The 17585-nt window shown below is 35.6% G+C and overlaps 2 protein-coding genes across 2 annotated transcripts in view; one reads left to right on the top strand and one right to left on the bottom strand.

Moving 5' to 3' along the window:
• Positions 1–7090, bottom strand: part of scara3 (scavenger receptor class A, member 3) — a 34620-nt gene extending 27530 nt beyond the window's left edge. The window contains exon 1 of the mRNA XM_007578709.2: positions 6993–7090. The gene's annotated coding sequence lies outside the window, so the exon portion shown is untranslated. The remainder of the gene's footprint in view (positions 1–6992) is intronic.
• clu (clusterin) lies at positions 4518–16668 on the top strand. The gene is made up of 10 exons (XM_007578510.2): positions 4518–4639; positions 8800–8968; positions 9497–9645; positions 10738–10908; positions 10998–11168; positions 12438–12645; positions 13556–13696; positions 14591–14811; positions 15852–16042; positions 16142–16668. Exons 2-10 carry the CDS (start codon positions 8848–8850, stop codon positions 16152–16154), a joined length of 1386 nt encoding a protein of 461 aa, XP_007578572.1. The 5' UTR covers positions 4518–4639; positions 8800–8847; the 3' UTR covers positions 16155–16668.
• Positions 16669–17585: the final 917 nt, after the last annotated feature.

Genomic DNA, 17585 nt, shown 5'->3' with positions numbered 1-17585 from the left:
TATATATATATATATATATATACATGAGAAAATAAATTTTTGCCATTTCAGCCTAACTAAAATTACAGATTAAATCAACAGATCAAATTAGGAATAAAAACTCAATCTGAGTATGTATTATTTATCTGAATATACTCCAAGTGACAGTGAGAGGAAATATGAACATTAAATAAGTTAAAATGAGAATTTTCAAGAATGGATTTTCTGCCACCTGGTGGTAAAGTGGTGTATAGCGCTGCCAAACATTGAATTTTTTTTTTTTTACCCTGAATTCGTGATCAAATCTACAAGTTTGTTCAGTTGTTCATTTCTCTGCAAAAACATTGAAAAGGAGCAAGTATAACAAACAGATAATGATCCACTTCAGCAGAGCATTTGTGGCAAAACAACAGCGTTAATGCCAAAGAAATGGTTCTTTTTGCGCAGATATTTCATTTTACAAGCAGCTCATTGAAAAACATTTTCCTGAACCGCCTTTCTGTTAACTACGTGCATTTGGCTCATTCCACAGTTGGAAAATATGAGCAACACTGACTCATGTAGCATGTTCTTAGAAAAAACACACAGCCACTGTTGCAGCTTTCGGACACAGTTACAATTAAACTAAGTTTTTAAAAATTAGATCATCAAGAAACACGAATATGATGCTTTAAGTTTGTAAAATAATGTTAAAAAGTACTTTGTTTCTTGTAATCACTGTGCAAGAGCAAATGACTTTTGTTTCCCAACATTTAGCATTACATAATCTTATTTTCTATTGTGTAACAATATGTGAAAGAAACAATCTTTTGTGTGGAAGGATATCTCCATAAATGCTCTTGTGAAATAAGGAAAACTTCCTCTCAAATATACTTGAACATATTGAACTTTTTCACATATTTTCGAGTTACAACCACAAACTTCAATGGATTTTTGAGGTATTTTACATGACAGGCAACATGGAGTAGAGCATAATTATAAAGTGGAAGGAAAATGATCCAAGTTTTTTAACATTTCTTATAAGTGAAACATTTATTATACTTTCAGTTATAAATTATAAATTCAGTCAGGTGTATTCCACTGAGGAGGATTAGGAACACACACACACACACACACAAAATCTGAGTTTTATTTCAGAATTCTGCCTTTCATTCCTTTTTTGGCCCCAATCTTCTTCCGTAATATTCCACTATCTACAGTTTATTGGATTTTAACTTTGTTTTATTCATATTTTTCTTAGATTTTGCCTTTAAAAAGATGGGGATACCAAAAATAAATAAGTTAAAAAAACATGCTGCCTCTCAGAATAACATTCAAATTCAAAACTACTTCACTGACCCAATAGGTAAAATAAAGGCACATATGACTAAGAGGGTTTTATTTTAACATTATTATTGATGTGAAGTTTGTCAAACTTTGTCTATTTATTCTTTGAATGTATTTTGTTACATCAAGAAGGTGTTTCTCCAAACATTTCTTGGCGTTTTACGTTCCGTTACGCTGCTCTGTCAAGATTTGAAGTGGTGAGTGGTGAGGGAGAACGCAGGGAGGACCCAGGATGACGATGATAAATTTAACGTTAAATGTCGAGGTACAGAACAACGGGGAGCACAAAGAACGCAGGGAAACACACTGGCACACACCAAGGATCCGACAAGAGACAAAGACAACAGGTGGACTTAAATACACAGGGAGGGTAATCAAGGAATGAGACACACCTGGAAGCAATCAACGGGGACGACAGGACAGAGACTCACAGGGAAACGGGACTTAACACAGAAAATCTCAAAATAACTACACAGAAAAACACAGATCACAACACTCTTGACGGTTGACGGTTGGTGGTTACCATAGCAACCAGTAACCGACAGCTCCGCCCCCTTTTTCTTTTGCTGTTCTGTAACTGTGCTATCAGGATCAGCTCTGTGTTTTCTTTACAAGTATTATACTTTAGACCAATTTAATCATATACAGTGTTTCATGATAAAAAATTTTTGTTTACCTTTTTACCAGTTATTATTAATGTGCATTTTTCAGTTACACATGTTAACTGCTGCTAAAGTTAACTGTGACAAACTGCTCATTGGGAGCTATTGCTTTGTAGTTTGTTTTTGGGTTATTTATTGTATTAAATGACCCAAAACACGACTGGAGCTGACAGTTTGTGAAACAAAGGCAGAAACCACCAACTTGAGTTCCTCATTTGTTAGAACAAATCCACTGAACGTGAGTGTGTCTGTCAACCTACTGGATCTGAGACGAACAGAGGTTACACATGTTGTGCAGAATCAGCATTAAAGCTTAAATATACAATCATGGATCCGTGGCAATGAGCTTCTGAACCACAGATCCTAGCTGTGCAGAAACAGGACTGCAGCTGACACATTGTGAAACAATGTGTTGCTTTGTTATCTGTGTGTGTTCACCCAGTACTGGTGTGTTATTTACAGGAAAGTCCAGCCTGTGGGATGACACAGCCTGAATGTGGTGGTTATCTGAATTAAAGGATTTTTTCCCCCTCCTTAAAGAGACAGCTACAACAACTAGTAATCAGCTGGTAGGAATGTGCCTCCGTTTTGTATTTTAACACATCATTGCTTCCATTTATTTTGTCCTAAACCTAAAAAACCTTCCAGAGACATTTGGAAATAGGTGTCAAAGTACTTCAGTTATTATTATTATTAGCTCCTTCTGTTCACGTTGTTTCCAGGAGTCTATGAACAGATGTGTCACAATTAACAATAGGTTTAAATATTTTTGCTCAGTTATAGAGCAACTATTTAAACATATTTATGTCACTTCCTGTGAGCAGTGTGTTTACTCCCCAATTGGCTTTTAAAAACTATTCTTGTTGTTACTGAAGTGAATTCCTCTCTTCTAATATGTTTCTGTACATGTAAATTATTTTTGGGTGCGTTTACCTGCTTACATAAAACAGAAAATCATAGCATGACATCTGCCTGGGAAAACATTTGAACTTTTCAAAAATCATATTAAAATGTAAAATATATTAATAAATATGATAAATAATCAATATATTTGTTTACCAGTGCCTCCTGTATTCAATAAGTTAGAAAAATATTGAAAAGTTAATTTATTTTAGTAATACAATATGTAGATAAATTAAACAAGATTATGTTTTAAAAACTTAATTTCTGTTATTTATGATGATTTATGATTAACAAAAACATGACATTTAGGATTTTAATATTATATCAAACTAATAAAAAATATGTTTTAAAACAAAATGTGTTTTTACTACATGTAATTTTCAAGTTATAATTGATCTGTATCCATTTTTAACAGATTTCTTCTTTCTTTGATGCATTTTCTTTATTGTAATTTTTTTCTAATATATATTGAGTAGAAAAACATTCCTGTTATATTAAATTCTAACATTATAAAACTGCATAATATTTGTGAATTACCAGCAAAGCTCTTTTTATTTGTGCTGCATGTCAAATATATGAATAAATATTGCATATTTTCACTGTGTAAAACACTGCGGAGTTTCACTGCTACTGTTGTGAAACAGCCTGTTTAAAGTGGAGTGAGAAGAAAACAGAAACGTTTTTTAAATGATGAGTCAGAGTGAATCAGATGTTTTGTCTCGCTGCTCAGCAGCATCAGCTTCTGCCAATAAATCTAAAAAAACTTCTGGAAACGTCCTCAAGCTTCATGTCTGTCAAGTCGCTGGAGATAGATGCCGTAGGTACAGGAAAAGGAACTTACATTTCAAAATAAAAGCTTGGTTTAGTCTGAATGGGGCGTTTTATCAAAGAGGAATTCAAACATATTGGCAGAAAATACCTGATTTTGAAAAATAGCTCATAATAATTATTAGGATGGATTTTATTGGTATTACAGTCAAATATTATTCCTTCAAAGTTACTTTATTAAAATTATAATTTGAATAATACAAGGAACCTTGTATTATTCCTTCACAATACAAGGTGAAGGAATCACCTTGTATTGTTTGTAATATGAAAACAGCAAATTAAATATAAATTTTTGTGGAAATTATATATTGAAACAACTTAAGTTAGATGTTTGCTGTTTTGCCTCAATTTTTCTGGGCTCATATTTATCATGTATTAAAATGACAATATGGTTAATACTTTGATTTTCAATTTAAACTTAGTATTATTTGTACATCAGAGTTTAGAAGGTATAGTCACAGTGATAAGAAAGAAAACAGAGTTTAATTTAGGCTGTTTCCACCAACAACTGTTACACATTATAATCTCAGTTTGTTACAAAATTTTCTTAGGGCCAATGTAGATAAAAAAAAAACCCCAACTGAGATTAATTTTGTTTTTTAAAATTCTAGGATAAACATGGCAACAATCCTACATATATATAATTACAATTTGAAACATATCTTTAAAAAAAAAATTAATTATAAGTCAAACATTTTACAAAGAAATTTACTAAATTTCCCTTCTGTTGACCCAAATTATAAAACACTGGAGTTTTATTTTGAAGGGTTCTGCAGGAAGTGTGCTCTCTCCTGAGGGTTTTTGACGCAGAGGATGCTGCAGCAGCGTGCTTTCTCTCTGAATCACATGTCTGCACCGTCCCGTTATCCGGGTTGGATATAAATACGGGCTGCAGCGCTGTTGCTGCTGCAGCTTCAGAGGCGGCAGTCCCAGCAACACAGGTGAGTCCGAGAGGCTTTCAGCCATTTCCATGAGTCTGCAGCAAACTACTGCACTGCACGATGTCTGTTGTTCTTAAACATTAGATCCTACTTGGTGCTGTTTTGTTGCATTCAGTTAGAAAAGAATTGTGCAACAGTTTTCCTAAGGCTTAATCTGTAGTTTGGTGTAAAAATGCTGACTTTATGTCTGCACATATAATTGTGGGTGTGACCTGCATCTCTGGATAAAAACAACGGGATTAGAGCAGATGACGTCACCCTGTTGTTGATTTACCTGTAATGTAGCCTTTAGAAGGTCATTTAGAGTATAAACATCAAACATTTTAGATATTTTTCTTTTCAAAGTTGCAATCGGAGAGATAACAAAGGATGGTATCAGTTTTCTTTTGCTACAATGTATCCCAGCCTTGTGTGCAAACAGTCGTCATATTTTCTTGATAAGACGTGACCCTGTTCTCGGTTACTCTATAAGAAGTACATCCTCAGGGTGCACAAATCCCCAAAGCATTAAAATAAGGTGGAAATGAGGGCACATCTGCTGCTGTCCCTTTTTTTTTTTTTTTAATAAAATGGAGCTCAAATCTTACAGGATTACTAGATTCTTATTTCTTAAACAAGCATCACCAGGATGAGAACGTGAACCCAGATATAAATTAAAAGCAAAAACCAAAACAAACTCTTGACTTTTTTTATTTTATAATGCAACTATATTTTAAAGTGAATTATGACATAAAAATTTAATAATGGCAAAACTAATCCTTCAACTTAAGTAGCATTGCATGGAAAGTATGTATTAAAACATGAAATCAGGTTTAACTAGTGCAACTTTAAGTTTGAAATTTAAGTAAGTCACATTTTACCTTTGATAGCAATATACATTATTAAAGTCTTATTTTATCATCCTTTTTTTAACACTTATGAGAGAAATGGTTCAACTAGACTGAGTTTCCTCTAAAACTAACAAACTGTTTTATCAGGATAAATAAAGTTATTTCTTGTTTCCTGGGGAAACTTGTGAATTTAAAGTTCCTGTTCAGTGCTGTGGTGGTGTTTTAAAGGTTAAGATGAACTTTCTAGAAGACCTTGGAGGCAACATCTGGAGCGGAAGAGTGTCGGTATTTTGATTGTGCAACCAGAACGGCTGCAGCTGCAAGTCGGAAAAAAATATTAGTGATTGTTACGGTGCTTAAGCTTTAAGCTTTTATTTCAGCATTTTAATATTTTTCACCTTGATGTGTAATTTTGCTGCTTCTGTCCCATAAACATTTACTGGGTTTCAGCAGCAGTTTCTTTGATTAGACTTCTTCTTTCTTGCAAGAGGTTTATGATTTTGTGAATAATGAACTGGTTTGAAGTCCTGAATGGACAAACGGGGTAAAGAAACTGGGAGATTTGAACATTCCCAGTGCCTTTCCAACTGCAGATTAAACAAATCACATAAACAGATGTTTAGTACAGATGTTCTGTCATCTGTACTAAAATATATCACAATTCAAAGATATCAATAAGAAAGCAACTGAAATATGTAGTTAAGAGTTTATGCCTAAAAGTTACTGAAAATATCTTTTTTTTTGTATATTTTGTATCAAATGAAGAGATTTAAATGTCACCCTATGCAACAACAACATGCTGCACATTTTGTACTTTTCTCATTACCATAGAAACCTGAGACGGTCGTGGGCGAGAAAACGACTGTGGAAAAAAATAGTAACACAGCACTTGGTTACATAAATTGAGCAAAAACAATGTTACTGAGAAGCTTTGAACTATTCTTTTAATAGATTTTTAAAACGACAATTAAGAGGGCTAATTTAAATGTATTGACCCTTTGCAACAATTTATCATTTGAGGCGCCATGATGGACGTCGGAAGTGAGGGACGGGAGTATTAAACAGGGAGTATTAAACAGAGCGACTTACGTTGTTTTCCAAAGTTGTTTTTGCCATTTTTTTCATGGCTTCTGCTTGTTCAAGTCAGGCTAATTTGTCTGTGAACGTAACACACCTAGTTCAGGCTCACAGATGGAGGTATTTACAAAAGTTGGACATAGCTAGCTTAGAAACCGACCCATATCTTCTCCCCCCTGACGTGTTGATCAAATTACCGACTCTCCCTGAATTCACACCACATGATTTATGTCATAAACAGCGTTTCCCCTTAAACCGGAGCAGCATTAAAGACGTACAGAAGACGAGATGCTAACCAGCCTTTTCCATACATGCTAGGCTACATGACGGTGGAACATTGTCTCCATGGTTACCAACGGTTAGACGGGTACCTTCGCCATAATGCAATATTTCATATATTTCTAATCATACTTACTTATAAAGTATATCAACGTTAATTTTCTTACCTTGTAAAAAGTGTTCGCTGCAAATCCGCGGTTACACCGAGGGCTGCCAGTCATTGTGATTGACGGCTTCTATCCATCGCCGCCGCATTTTTTCCTCGTTAAAAGTTATACAATAAAATGACAAATTTGCTTTCCATGAGTCCTGTTTGTGCAGCCGACCACGCAGCACCCTGTGACCATTTTTACTGCGAAATCAACTAAATAAAAGTGATATTAGGTTACAGATGTGCGTTTTTTGACGGGCTTCGCAGGAGCGCATTGGTTGTTTTGACTTCCATCATGGCGGATGAGAGTGACGTCACCAGTAAGGGATCAATATAGAGGTTTCCTGGAAACTTCTGGCTGGCTATTTGACCACTCTTCTTGGCAGAATTGGTGTTGTTCATTGCCTGTTCTTAAATTTTCAGTAAGGTTGAGTTCAGGCAGATCAGGCCAGAAGTTAGGTATATATATATTTTACAAACTTTGTATTTATTACCCAAGATGGAGTAGCTTTCAACAAATAAGCAATTTCCCTTTGGGGATCAATAAAGTATATTCTATTCTATTCTAAGTTGTTAGCTAGTTGTCAATTTTGTTTTACATATTTTTGGGACAATTGACCTGCTGGCGCTCCCAACTCTGTCCAAGTTTCAACCGTCTAACTTTTTAATAGGGGAGAAGTTAGGAACTTTCAATATTTCCTCACAGATTTTAGTATTTCGTCCAGTTTTATCAATAGCTGTGTGTCTAGCATTGACCATAGGCTCAAATTGGAATTATAAAAATAAATTTGTTTAATGGAAAAACTCCAATTTTGAGAAACTCATGTTTTTTGACAAAGCCGAAATTTAAGAAAGAGAAATAGTAAGCCCATTTTTGTGTAAATTTTTAGTCTCCCAAGTTCTGCTGCCTGTGCATGAAAGATTTTTTTCCTCTCTGGTTCCTGTGTGTGTAAATTTGACAGCGGCATGGCAGAATGTCCTGGAACAACGCTCTATCCAAGCAATGGAAACTAATCCCTGCAGCCACAAAACTTAATGTTTCCTCACTTTCAAATCCATATTTTTCTTCTAGCCTGTAAATGCAGTAAGACAAATAGTCGTATTGCATTTTTACAACACAATAAGACTATTTGTAGGTAATATTCTTGAACAGGTTCTGCACAAGAGGGAGTAAAGGAATAACAACCTTTAGGCAGGATAATGAAGTGTTGAATTTTGTTTTGCAAAACAACCAGTCGTGCTTTTCAGCTAATTATAATCATAAAACTATTTATTTTCCTTGTTAATACCATGTGCCAGGCTGGAAAAAGTAACTGTGGGTTTCTAAAAATGTGCAGTTGTCTTAAAAAGGAGCATTTCTACTGTGTGTTTTTCGTTCTGATGGAGGCAATGAAGAAAGTCATGCATGCAAAAAGAAGCTGCACTGAAAAAGCTGCAGGAATATGAGAGAAAAAGCAAAGACACACAGCCTCGTTCTGCTGAATCTGTCATTGTTAATAAATGGGCAGCTGACCAAGCACACATCAGAGGGAGAAGAAGATGGTAAACAGAGAAAGGCCCTGCTGTTCTCCTTATGTAATGCTTTTTCAAGCCTGGTCGGAGTCACAGGAAGGGCTGATTAGAGGTCAGTTTGGTCACATCATCTCAGAAACTCGAGATAAAATCAAGCATCAGTTATTTTTATACTTTGCTGACTTAGAAAGCTCGTTTTTCTGCTGCGTAGGTCTCTGTCAGGTCGCCCTCTGCTGGAGACTTAGAGTAACTACACCATGTTTTCAATGCGGTAAGGGACACTTTGCATTAAAAATAACATTTGTTTCCAGGTCTCTCTCTTTCTCATTATATCCTGCTCCCTCTGAGGGTCAGAGAGGATGTTAATGATGATGATGATGATGAAGAAGAAGAAGGGGTCCAAAGAGACACTGGCTTTGTTGGCCCTTTTTCTGGCCTCCGCCAACTGCATCCTGCCTCCGTCCACTGAGGAACTGAACAGTACGTTTACAGATTTAACTTTAATGTTAATTTACCAATATATATATATATATATATATATATATATAAAACGGACTAATTTTACTTTTAAATACTTATATTTAATTTAAAAGTTATATTTATACTATATATTTATTGGATTAGTGAAATGTATGTTGAATACCTGCATAAAAGTTGATTTCCTTGGCATCAATGATTGGTCCTAATAAATAGCTGTAAATTATTACTTTTATATTATGGTAAACAAGGATGAGGGAGTCCAAAGTGTGGCCCGGGGGCCAATTGTGGCCCTCGGAGTGATTTTGTGCGGCCCTTTTCTTATTTCAACTCAACCAACATATTTGCACTAGAAACCAGACAAAAATAATTAGTAAAGATAATGTTTTAGCAGTCTGTATTTGACATTTCTGCCCACTAGATGGCAACCTAGCCAAATCGCTGAAGGTGCCCAGAGCAGGACGAGGTTTAAATAAAATCCACACGAGGTCAGAGGTTGAACACATTTCGCATGTTGGTTGTTGTTCACAGAGATTTCCCTCCAGGGTGAGAAGTATCTGGATAAACAGATTGAAAACGCCATCGATGGCGTGAAGGAGATGAAGACCGTGATGCAGAAATCCTCAGAGGACCACAAGAAGTTTTTGGATGATCTGGAGAAAACGAAGCTGCAGAAAGAGGTAAAGAGACAAATTTCTGGGGAGTTTCTTTCCTATCAAGCAGACTTTTTGACTTAATTTTTAAAAATAACAAAAACACCTCCTTAAAATATCTTTTCAGTGAGGAGTATTACGCCCACTACATCTTATCAGCCATTCATATTTTATTGTTTTTCTGTTTTACTTCCATTTGGGTTTCTGCTGCTTCTAAAAATAGTTTAAGCGCTTAAAAAAATCCACCCATCCATTTTTTGGTCATAAATTAATATTTTTGTTTAGAAAATGAGCCGTTTCAAAAATCCCACAAGTGTTAAGTCACATTCCACAGGCCCTGCGCCGTTACCTAGCAACCCCGGTGGAACCCAGCCTCGTTACCTAGCAACCTAAGTAGAGCACCAGCTAGATTTGTGTGATACTGCATATTGTAGTATTGCTCCAATACTAGGTAAACATAAAACTGGTTCTACCAATACCAATCATCAGGCCTCTGGTCTTAAGGCGTTTTTGTGATTTTCCTTTCAATTATTTTGTTAAAACCAAAATAATTAAAATTAATTAAATAAATTATGTCCTTTATTTAAAAGACAGAATGTCGATAAAGTTTATAAGTGTCTACAAAATACTTTAATATGATTTTTATATTATTAACAGAAACAGTTTAGAAGACAAAACACTTTAAGTACATTGTTCTCTAAATAAACAAAGTGCAAAAAATATAAAACAAAAGTAAAATAAAATATCAAGAGAGAATCTGAAGCTACAGCATTGATCCGATACAGATACCGACTTTGTATCAATATTATTTATAGACTTCTAGTTCCAGCATGTTTGGTGAGCTGGTTTTACTGCTGTATGCGCTATACAATGGCTGCTGGAATAGACAAGTGTTTAGTTGTTGGGTTGCCATCATCATTCTTGTTGTTTGTGCAGGAGGCTCTGCTAATGCTTTTCAAATGCCATTTTCACATGCGAGTGTAAACATTGAGTTGACCAGACTAAAATCTCATTATCCAAGAATGATTTTGTGTAAAACATGTAACAATCACGTTTAGTTTGGGCTGTAGATCTACCCTAACCTGTTCTAGGAAGCATAACAAGTCGCCTTCACTGCAGGAGGCGATCCGTGTAGCTGAGGAAATGGAGGCCAAGCTGGCAAAGGAGGAGGAGGTTTGCAACGACACCATGAAGGCTCTGTGGGAAGAGTGCAAGCCCTGCCTGAAGAAGACCTGCGTCAAATATTACTCCAGAACCTGCAGCAGCGGATCCGGACTGGTTGGCCGTCAGGTTGGACACTTAACAGATCAACACTGTGAGACTGAAACTAGTTGGGTTGGTAGGTTAAAATGTCTGACCCGCTCTTCTGGGCTGTTCAGCTGGAGGATGTGCTGAACAGAACGTCTCCGTTCTCCATCTGGATCAACGGGGAGAGGATCGACTCTCTGGAGCAGGAGGGCCAGCGGCAGAACAAGGAGTTCAGGAACCTGGAAGAAAGATACTCAGAGATGGCAGACGGAGTGGATAGCATCTTCTCAGACAGCATGAAGGTGCTTGTTTATGTCACAGAATCACACAGACAGGAATACGGATCTCCAATGGCAACATAAGAATTTATCAATATTTATCAATGTAATGCATCGCCTGATAGAAACAGTCTTATTAGTTTATGACCAATAAGATTCAAAGTCATGTCTGTGCCACATTAAAAAGAAACTAGTTGAACAAAATGTTTTACAGTGTAGTACAACGGGGGCATTAGAAAAATAAGTGGAGTAAATTTCCACCGAAAAAAAATCAGAAAATTTGAGATTAATCTCAGAAATTTTCTGGAGAAAACTTGGAAATTTCAGTTTGAAATGTCGAAAAAAATTGACTTTTCAAACTCAAAGTTAATTTTTTTTACTTCTAAACTCAGACATTATTTTTTTTATAGAAAATTTCTGACATTAACCTAAGTTTTTTTTAGTTTTTTTTCTTGCAAATTTTTGACTTTTGAAGTTCATGAATTTTCAGGTTGTCTTCCGAGAAAGTTTCTGACAATAATCTCAACATTTGAGTTTATAATTATTTGTTTGGCAAAAACGTACAAATTTTGTTATCTAATTTACTGTTATCTAATTTATTTTTTAAAATAAATGTTCAAAATTTATTTTAAAAAATTAAAATAAATTAAAAAAAGTAAAGTAAAAGTAAAGTTGGAATCCTGCATATTTGGGAAGGAAAATTGTTAAACATAGAGGAGAAAAATTTCTGCCAGGAACATTTAGCTAAAATTAAAATTATACAATTTAATTTTTTCCACCCAGGCACCTTTTGGAAAAACGTAAAATGTAACTTTTCCCACAAAAACACAAGAAATGATACTGAGTGAAGATTTGATTTTAGCAAGTAATTTTGTTTCTTGTGCAAATATCTGAACACTTTTGAAAAACGACTAAACTAACTAAAAAGTAACTTTTCAGCAAGATTCAGAAGCTTGTTTTAAGTAAATAATAAAAATGTCTTGCTATAAGTGAAATAATCTGCCGATGGAACAAGTAATTTTTAATCAATATTAAAACAATTTTACTTAAACAAGCTCCTACATCTTGCAGAAAGTTACTTATATGTTAGGTTTTTCTTATTTCAAGTGTACTAAGATATTTGCACCAGAAACTAGACAAAATACTTTGTAAGATTTTGTGTTTTTGCAGTGTAGAGGTGCAGGAGAGATTTGTGATCATGTCAGAAGAAATCCATTGAAGCCTTGTTTCAGTTCACCTGAAATGCATTTGCCAGATTCACAAAAATTAAGCAAAAACCTGTGTTCGTTCCAGGTTGCCGATCACATCAACCCTCCCGTTTTCTTCTTTCCCAATTTCCTGGCTCCGGCCATTCGCCGCGCCAGAAGCATCCACCTGCTTTTCCACGATCCGTTCCCCAACTTCCGGAGCTTGTTCTCCCCCATGATGGGAATGGGCAGGAACCTGTTCGGCCCGATGGACTCCATGATGGACCTGGACTCCGACGCCGCCCCAAACGAAGGTATGTTTTCACACGCTGGTTCTCAGAAAGGACGGAGGGTCTAGAGATTGTTTTCGATGTGCTTTCCTGTAGGAGGGACTCAAATAAAAAAAGGATGCAGACAATGATATTATAAACTGAAACAAAATTGTTTTGTTAATCTAGTTTTATTCTATTTCTACAGTTTTCATGAATTATTACAAAGATATTTAACTAAACCCTTCATTATTTCTTATATAGCTATTTAGCTGTATTTAAATAGCTGATAGCTAAAAAGCTAATAGCTAAATATAATAGCTATTAGTTAAATATTAGTTTTAGTTAAACAGATAACAGATATCTATTTAGCTGGCAGCCAAATAGCTAAATAGCTATTTAGCCATTTATAAACAGCTATATTATAAATATGAACTGCTTATCTGTACTATTAACATTTTGGTGTTAATATAATAAAACTAAATACAGGAACAAATATTGCCGATACTGATATTGATACTTTTTATTATTTAAGATTCATAAATCAACCTTCCAACATTTTAGGTGTTTTTGTGGTTCTTCCTTTTAAAATGTTTGAAAGAATTTCAACAAAGTTTATGGGTGTCTGTTATTGATATTTCAACTGTTAGTAAATGGGTTTTGCACAACCGTCCCTTTAAGACCTTTCATGATCTTTATATGGTTCAAAATTAAAATGAGTTTGACTAAGAAGCTTCAAATTGGAGGTCAGATACACATTTTATGTTTTCTTGTTCAAATTTAGTGAAATATTTTACTACTAGTTCATGCAGCGTCCAGTTTTTGAAAATTATTTATATTTGTTTTGATCTACTGCACTGTCAGCTTCAGAAGTTTATCTAATATGAAAGAAAAGTCAGGTTGCTGAGCTTTACTGCTGACATTTTAAAATCTGCCCTGCGTTTGTCGGCTGCAGACGGCAATGTAAACGAGGACGTGATTATCACGAGGCCCTTCGGCAACGGCAAGATGACCTGCAGGGAGATCCGTCGCAACTCGGCCGGCTGCATCAAGTTCCGCAACGAATGCGAGAAATGCAAAGAGATCCAGCATCTGGGTGAGAAAACGACAAAACTTTTAATACACCTGTAAATAGATTGGAATATCTGCATTAAATAATCAGAAATTAGAGCTGAATATGACTTGTGTTTAAGTTAAAACACAAAAATTAGGATTTGTGGTCCTGAGCAGGGCCGGATTTACAAGGATGTGGGCCCTGGGCTGGAAACCGTTTTGGTGCCCTACCCACTAAAGAAAAAAAAATATTACAAATGCAAATTACAATACATTAATAGGTGGTTCTATACATATAAACTGATGAAACTAACTAATAATGGTACGCTTAAATTATGTCCTGGGGAGGAACTCAAAAAATTAGTGCAAGTTTATAATTTTTAAATATTTCAATGTTGTTTATATTCACAAAAATCCCAAAATGCTTTTACAACTCACCTGATATGGTTCTATGACTCCTTCTTATAATTTATTTAACTAGGAGAGTTAGTTTTAACAAACTCTTATTTACAATAATGACTTGGTGGGAAAGGAAAATTTCATAGGAAGATCAAGGTGCACATTAGCAACACTATAGAAATTATAAAACAGTACAAAGGCATAGGATAAAATTCACATTAAAATACCTTTAAAAGTTCCCATATGCAATTTTGTAAAAGAGGAATTCAGTAAAATAAAAAAATTATGTGGGGTCCACCCCAAAAGAATTGACGCTCTGGGCCACCGCCCATGTTAGCCTTTCCTTTTCTAAACTTAATAAAAATAGAAATCTATTCTCAAAATCAGTACTCCTACAAATTTACAATAATAAACAGCAGCTAAAACAGTTTTCTCATCTGGATCTTGTTTTAAATCAGTAAAATTCACAAAGGGTTTAATAAAACTCCAATAATTTCCATGGTTTTTGGCTGATTTTTTCCTGTTTATCCTCTCACAGACTGCTCTGGGAACAGACCCCTGGAGGGCCCGCTGAAGGAGGAGCTGGAGGAGGCGCTGGCCATGGCCGAACGTTTCACGCAGCAGTACAACTCCCTCCTGAAGAGGTTCGAGGAGCGCGTGTTCAACACCTCCTCCCTCCTCGACATGCTTAACAGGCAATTCGGCTGGGTGTCCTCCCTGGCAAACAACACCAAGGACGGCATCTTCAGCGTGAAGGGGGTATGGAGCTTTCTGATGCTTCATCAAGCAGGACAACATGGCTGAAAAATGCATCACCATATAAGCCTTTCATGTCAGTCAACGTTTATAAGACAATACTTTATTGTTAATTTTTTGTTTTAAATATGTAAAATACTCCCAAGCTAGTGGCGTAATATTTCATGTTTTTTCCAGTTTTCATTCCATGTTTATTTTAAAGCAGTTATGAGCCACAGTGCAACTATGTGTAAACTGCCACTCTGCATGTTACTCAACAAGTTGTTGCTAGGTAACCACAAGTTGTTGCTAGGTAACCAAAGTTAATTCCACCAACTTTGCTTAGCTAAGCTATGCTGAGAATGCTGCGCAAATTCTGGATCAGAGTTCAGTGACATTATTGAAAATACTATTAGACGTATTATCTACTGAAATTGGTCACATGCCAATAGCCATATATATCGTTATTGATTGATTTGTTCAGCCCCATCATTAAAGAAGCATTCACACCAGCCTGTTTAGCCCACTTAAGTCAAGTTCTAGTTTGTTTGGGACCAGAGAAAGCTCCAAAAGCAGGCAGCGGACTACAGCGCAAGGCATTCTGGGTAAATTCAAACAAAACAAATGCGCTAGCCTAATGCTAGCGGGAGAAATGGCTCGTGGTCTTTTGCCGAAGACGTACAACCGCTAAAATCCTTTTTATTATTATTATTATTATTATTTTTTTTTAACTTTTTACAAAGACAAATGTTGTGTGCATGTCTTCTGAGATTTTTGTGTCGCTTCCTTGAGTAGTTCTTGGTGCAGCGCGCCCTACAGGTGAGGAGGGCAACAGGATTTTCTGAGTTTGGATGGTTTGATACAGTGCAGCTGAAAATTTAACAAAGGTTGCAATTTTGTTCACCAATTGAACCCAATCTGCATCACGAATCCGTCTTTTTCTGCCTGAGTCACTATTTCATTATATTCCCAGTTGATTGGTGAGGTAACTGCCTCATGTTTCATCTGCAGTAAAGATAAAAACAAGAAAAGCCAGATGTCACCTTGCTCTGTTGGTGCTGCAGGTGATCTCCAAAGGCGACACTGAGGAGAGGCAAGGCGGAAAGACGAAGGATGCTGACACCAAAGTGACCGTGCAACTGTTTGACTCTCCGCCCATGAACGTCACCGTGCGCGGCGACATTCCCTGGACCGACCCGAAGTTCTCCGAGGAGGTGGCTCAGAAAGCGCTGGACCGCTACAAAGCAACCAGCGTGTGAGTGGCGTGACTTGACCAACATGTTATTTTTTTTATAAAGTAAATGGAAAATCCACACCTGTAAAATTCTAATTTCTCTTCATTTCGTTTTTTCAGTCTCGCTAAATAAGTTTCAGCTGCATTCCTGCCTGCCTGGGTCTTCGACGAGAAAAACGCTCTGAATCCATGGAAACACACCTGGAAGCTAACGCTCCCAAAGCTAACGCTCCGATCCCAAGCTTCCTCTTCCAGTCCTGCTTTTGCAAAAAATAAAAATGAAAGACAACGTAAAACCTGTAAGGTTTACGGTATCATTAGTCCTGCTGTAAGAGAAGATGTTCAGTAGAAAACAGTCCTACGTTTATCTGTAGTCCCTCCTACATCCAGGAAGGCCTTACATTTTATGCTAGCTAGCAAGGCCCATGCTACAGTAAGTGTTTCGTGCCAATACTTTCTGTGTTAGTAGGACATAAATGTCCATATTTACTTCTGCTGTTCATGTGTTTTGAGACTTTGTATAAATCTGGGGGCTGTTTCACAAAAACAGAAATGCCGGATAAGAGGAGAAAGCTGAGTCTGATTTCTTAATTAATCGCCATTTTACTGCATTTTGATGCTAAATAAATGAAAAGAATTGCACAGCACTGGATGGAAAGATTAAATATTTTAAATAACCTTATCTGGTGAGTAGTTTAGAGATGCTGAGTGCATCACTGCTTTTATGAATGAATGAAAAATCGCATCTTAATCAAGGTTTTGTGAAAAAGCTCCAGATCTTTATTGCTACTGTGCTCAGATAGGTTTCTAAAAAAGGACGAAGTGGTTACTTTTGTGAGTTAACTCAGTAATTTCAGATTAAAAATTTTAAGTGATTTCTTTTCAGCTGCTCTTAAGATAGCAATAAAGACATTTAATAAAATGTGCTAAAACATATTTGGTTTTTGACATGGTTTCTGCTTCTCTGAACAGATTCTTAGCAAAAGCATTTAATATTTAAGAGGAATGACAAATTTTCAGCCACTGGATTAAAGCAAAAGAAAAAAGTTAAGTTTTTGTCACTGGAAATTAGGCCAATTGTAGATAGAAAAAAAAAACGAATTTTCTCCAAAAAACTCAAATTTCAGAATTAAGCACAGAAATTTTCTATAGGAAAAAAAAAGTTATTTTGAGTTTGAAATGTTGGAAATTTGCTAGAAAATCTCAAAATTTGAGATCTCAAATTTTAAAAAAAATTGAGTCTGAAAATTTGTAGAAAAAAAAATTGAGATTCATCTCAGAAACTTTCTAGAAAAAAAAGGAATTTTCTGAGTTAAAAAAAACAGCAATTTGCTAGAGAAGCTCAGATTGAGCTTCATTTCAGAAATTTTCTATAGGAAAAAAAAAGTTATTTTGAGTTTGAAATGTTGGAAATTTGCTAGAAAATCTCAAAATTTGAGATCTCAAATTTTAAAAAAAGTTGAGTCTGAAAATTTGTAGGAAAAAAATTGAGATTTATCTCAAACTTTCTAGAAAAAAAGGAATTTTCTGAGTTTAAAAAAAAACAGCAATTTGCTAGAGAAGC

The sequence above is a fragment of the Poecilia formosa genome, unplaced genomic scaffold (assembly GCF_000485575.1).
Source record: "Poecilia formosa unplaced genomic scaffold, Poecilia_formosa-5.1.2 Scaffold1, whole genome shotgun sequence".
NCBI classification, from domain to species: domain Eukaryota; kingdom Metazoa; phylum Chordata; class Actinopteri; order Cyprinodontiformes; family Poeciliidae; genus Poecilia; species Poecilia formosa.
This window is presented reverse-complemented; position numbering and strand designations above follow the sequence as displayed.